General features: G+C 57.9%; 1 protein-coding gene across 1 annotated transcript; it reads right to left on the reverse strand.

Moving 5' to 3' along the window:
- Positions 1-2,153: 2,153 nt before the first annotated feature.
- On the reverse strand, positions 2,154-4,240 carry OTUD7A (OTU deubiquitinase 7A). Its single transcript, XM_060003596.1, is given in 9 exon segments — positions 2,154-2,565; positions 2,568-2,717; positions 2,720-2,872; positions 2,875-2,956; positions 2,959-3,041; positions 3,044-3,084; positions 3,086-3,136; positions 3,138-3,487; positions 3,490-4,240. Coding segments are annotated over 9 exon segments (1,578 nt in total). The 5' UTR covers positions 4,039-4,240; the 3' UTR covers positions 2,154-2,446.
- Between the last annotated feature and the right edge of the window lie 327 nt (positions 4,241-4,567).

The following is a 4,567-nucleotide window of genomic DNA, read 5'->3' on the forward strand; positions in this document are numbered from 1 at the left end:
GAGGAGTCCTAACCACTGGACCACCAGGGAATTCCCAGGTCACTGTTTTTTGATAATACCTAGGAGTTACACTGCCTGGTTTTGAAGGTTTTCCTTTTTCCTCTGGTACTACAAATGGACCATTTTTATTCTGTTTGCCTGCCTCCCTCCTTTCCTTCCTTCCTTCCTTCCTCCCTCCCTCCCTCCCTCCCTCCCTTCTTTTCTTTTTTAACCTGGCAGAGAGCATGAGAAAGATAAATTTTGGAAATTTCTGCTTTCATGTTAAAAAATTAAAAAACAAACACGAGATTACTTTCTGCCTCCTTGACTTCTTGTGCGTATGTGTTTGGCTTCTGAACGCACAGGGAAGCATTTTCCAGACTGGCCCTTGCACCTTCTGTGAGATGCAGGGCAGGAGCTGGAGTCTACACATGAAGCAGTATTTATTTCCTGTGACCTCACAGCTTTGGATGGCAAAGCAGTTGGTCAGCACGACGTGAAGAATCAGTCCAAAAAGCTGCCACAAACCGTCTTGAGGAGATATTTTTTAAAAACTACTTTTTTAAAACAGAAGAAACCCCAGTAATATGACGGACGTGAACGTTAGTAATTTCCACACATTGAAAGTATTATTTAGCATGAAAAGTAAAACTTTTGAAAAAATTTAAGATCCTATGTAATTAATAATTTTAAGGAAACACTTATGTAAAGCTTGAATAAATTACTGAAATAAATTACTGGAATAAATTACTAAAAACAAAAAGGAATTACTCACAGGAGATACTCAAATTAGTTTATTATAATTCTTCAAACAAGTAAAACAAAAAATCCCCTCCCCATTTTTTTGTTTGTTTTTGTTGTTTGTGTGTGTGTGTCTGTGTTTGTGTGTGCGTTTTCCATTTTTGCAGCTCTTTATGTCAGGGGGAAAGCATTCTTTCTGGAGAAGAAGCTGGCTCCAATGAAGACATGGTCTACCTCCTGTGTTTTCTGAAGATACAGCCACAGCGAAGCGAGGCGCCTTCTCCTCTCTTTCTTGGGATTATTAGAGGCAATTCTAAGGCTCTCACAGGTTTTAAACGATTCTTTTGCTAGTGAGGATTTTACCCATTGTATCTGTATTTCTTGGAAACAAGATCTTCCCTTAGTGAGGCAGGTTTAGCGCCTCAGTGCCCTTGGCCAAGAGCGGTGCTCTCCAGAGGTAATCTTGGAAGGAAGACGCTGCATACTGCTGCTCAGAAGAGAGTAACTAAGGACACTTTTTTTTTTCCTTAAGAAATGTAAAGGAGGCAATAAAATAGGGACGTGATGGGGCTGCTCCTAATGTGTTCTGCAGCCACAGTCAGGGTTACCCCCACCCTGCGGAGGGGACCCCGATGGGAGCGGCGCCCCTCCACCTGGCTGATCCCAGACAGATGCGGGTGGGGGGCGGGGTAGGGGTGGGCTTCCTTCCCGGGGGCCCTCAGCCCCTTCCCTCTGGAAAGAGGTGCAGGCCGGGTTTCAGGGAGGCCTAGTGGGGGATTACACAGTGACCGCAGGGTCAAGTTCTCGCCTCTCTCCTGGGGCTTCGATGGTCGCCTCCTACGGCGCCCTCCGGCCACGGTTCACTGCGGAAGTGTCTTTGAAGGGGAAATGTGAGCAGGGTGTCCTCTTTTCTCATATATGGGCAACTCCAAATAGTGAGCTGGGAACCTTGCCTTTGCGGCCCAAGGTGTCTTTGGAAAGCTCCTGTCGCCCGAGCTGCCCGGCACCGGGAGCGATCGCTACATCTCACCGCGCCCTGCGAGGTAGGTTGTCCGGTGCCCATCCTACAGACGCCCGCGGCTTTGAGGGCAGTGTGAATATCGCTCGAGCCGGGGGCTGTGGGAGGAGGTTGTGCTTATGAGGTGGAGCCGCGTATTCCTAAAGGGTCACAGAGACCACCAGGGCGCCAGCGGGCGGCCAAGAGTCCTGTCCTCCAGGGGCCCGGGAGGGGCACAGGTGGGAGGGAGCCCGAGGCAGAGCCGCCACCGCGGTCCCGGGGCCGCGCGTTCGCTTTGAAACCCTGGGTGGCACCGATCGCACGCAGGTGACCGCTACATGTAAGAGGTCAGTCGCCGGGTTAGAGAAAAAAGCCCCCGCCCCCCCCCCCAAAGAGGCATGAAAAAAACCCACTCCCTTCTAAAAACAAAGGGGTGCAAATTTCTTTATTTCTCTTATTGAGGAACAAAAATACTCTTGCAATGGCAATTCCGTTTCCATAGGTACGAGGCAGGTGCTAGCTAGCACACCCACTTCCAACAGCATAGCTGTTTCCTATCCGTCTACTACCTGAGTGGCATCAGTGTAGGTTCAGGCACCATTAGGAACATTTGACCAAACACGTACACAGCACGTACTGAGGATCGCCAGCTTCCCGGTGGACCAGGGAGCGGAGGAGACACCTACAGCACTGAGAGGACAGCCCGGCCAGCGGGGCCGCGGCGCGCGCTCAGGGCCGGGCCGCGGGCGCCTAGCGCTGCCGCCGCCGCCGCTCCTCGCGGCAGCAGTACGAGCAGTAGTGCTCGGTCTCGGCGCGCCCGTAGAACGCGCACTTCTCTCGCTGGCGAGGCCGTCCGGGCCGCCCTCACCGTTCGAGCGCGCGGCCGGCGTGTCGGCGAACTCCAGGCCGTCGCGCGCCGAGCCGAAGCCGTTGGCGTAGGTCTAAGACTTGCACTCGGCAGCGCCCGCCTGCCCCGCCGCGCCGGGCAAGGCCCCTGGGAGGCGGGCGCCATCAACTCGATCGTGTTGACCGTGCGCAGGGCGGCGGCGCGCGCCGGGCTGTAGCTCAGCGACCACAGCTCGCGGCTCTGCCGCGGGTACAAGGCGCACGGCCGCAGCACGCCCACGGCCGCAGCACCCCTTGCCCCGCGCGCCTCACCGCCTCCACGTGGATAACGCTCTGGCGCCCCGGCGCCAGGGGGATGCCCCCGGGGACCGGTCCGCTGGCGCCCGCGCGCCGCTGCCGCCGCCGCCGCCACCGCCGCCACCGCCGCCGGGGCCCGTGGAGGCCGCGCCGCGCGGCGCCGCCCGTGCCCCCTCCGCCGACCGGGGTTCGGGCGCTCCTTGAGCTTGAGCACCAGCTGCGTGAGGGCCCGGCGAGGCGCGCTCGGGGCTCAGCCCGCCCTCGGCCTCAGGCCTCGGCCCCCTTGGCCGTGGAGGCGGCGGGGGCGTCGCGGCGCCGCTGCTCGGCGCTGAAGCGCTCCTGCGCGCTGGTCAGGTAGTAGCCGATCATCTCCTCGTGGAACTAATGCCGGTGGCTGGTGAGCAGCTGGCCGGCTCAGATGAACTTGCGCTCGCCCTGCATGGCGGCGCGCAGGATGTGGAGGCTCAGCTTCACGTCCGTGCTGTACTTCCAGGCATCGCTGCGGGGCCCGCCGCCCTTGTCGGCTGGCGACGCGCCTGCTGCCTTGCCCGTGGGCGACGGCGTGGTGTTCTCCGAAGGCGACGTGGTGGCCGAGGCTCCCGACTCCTCCTCGCTGCCCTTGCGCGCGCCTTGGCCTTCTTCTCCTTGCCGCGCTCGGGCGCGTCGCCGTGATTGCCGTTGGCTGACTTGGAGCGGCTCATCGGGCCGTGCACCAGGCCGCCCATGTTCTTCAGCTGGATGCCCACGGAGTCCGCGCGGGTCTTGTCCTTGTCCTTGCGCTGCTTCTCCTTCTCCTTGTCCTTGCCGTTCTTGCTGTTGGAGTTGCTGCACAGCTTGTCGCGGTCCGAGTCCAGCGAGTCGGTCAGGGACTACACGTCCTCCCCCGCCGAGGCCGTCGGGGACTCCGGCTGCGCCAGAGGGGCCAGCGAGGGAGAGGGAGGGCAGGGAAGGGAGGAGGTTAGAGCTGTCCCCACGCGGCAGATGGAGGCAGACCCTGCCCCCGTAGTGTGGCCTCCGGCCTCACTGTCCCCAGCCCCAGCTGTGGCCCAGCCTGAGAGTCTCTTGATTCTCGAGCTAGAGCTGCTGCCTTCGGAGCCCTCGTGGAGGCTAGAAAAGAACACCCACAGCCAAGTTATGACATACGCCACGCAGCTGGACTCTGGAGCCATCAGTAACATAGGGTATCGGGACCTGCCTCAGGGAACCCTGTGAAGATTAAATACACGTAAAGGCTGAAGTCCGAAAGCACCCTGAGCAGTGCCAGCTTGTCCTGGGTACTGACTGTGTGCCGGGCACTGCCCTCCTTGCTTTCCTCGTGTCACTTAAAAAAATATTCGTTATGAGCCCCAGTTTATGGTTAAATAAACTGACGTCTGGGGAGGACCAATTATTTGTAAGTTGTTTTTTTTTTAAACAAATCCCTTTTCCTGGAACTTTACTACTGAGATCACAAAAAAATCAGTCCGATCCTTAGAGCGAATCCCTCTTAGCATCTGGAGGCAGGGCCCAGCATGGGTCCTCCCCGGGGGAGGGGGCCAAGTGGGGCACCAGCCCCTTTCTCACAGCCCTCCCTTCCTGGAGGGGAGAGAAGGAGAAGAGAAGGAGGGGGTGCCGAGGAGTCACGCCCTCGGTTCCCTGCCTTTTCCAAGGACCCACACACACTTTTATAATTAATTCCGCTCCGTGGCAGCACATCGTGTTCCGATC

The sequence above is a fragment of the Delphinus delphis genome, chromosome 2 (genome assembly GCF_949987515.2).
Source record: "Delphinus delphis chromosome 2, mDelDel1.2, whole genome shotgun sequence".
In the NCBI taxonomy this organism is placed as follows: Eukaryota; Metazoa; Chordata; class Mammalia; order Artiodactyla; family Delphinidae; genus Delphinus; species Delphinus delphis.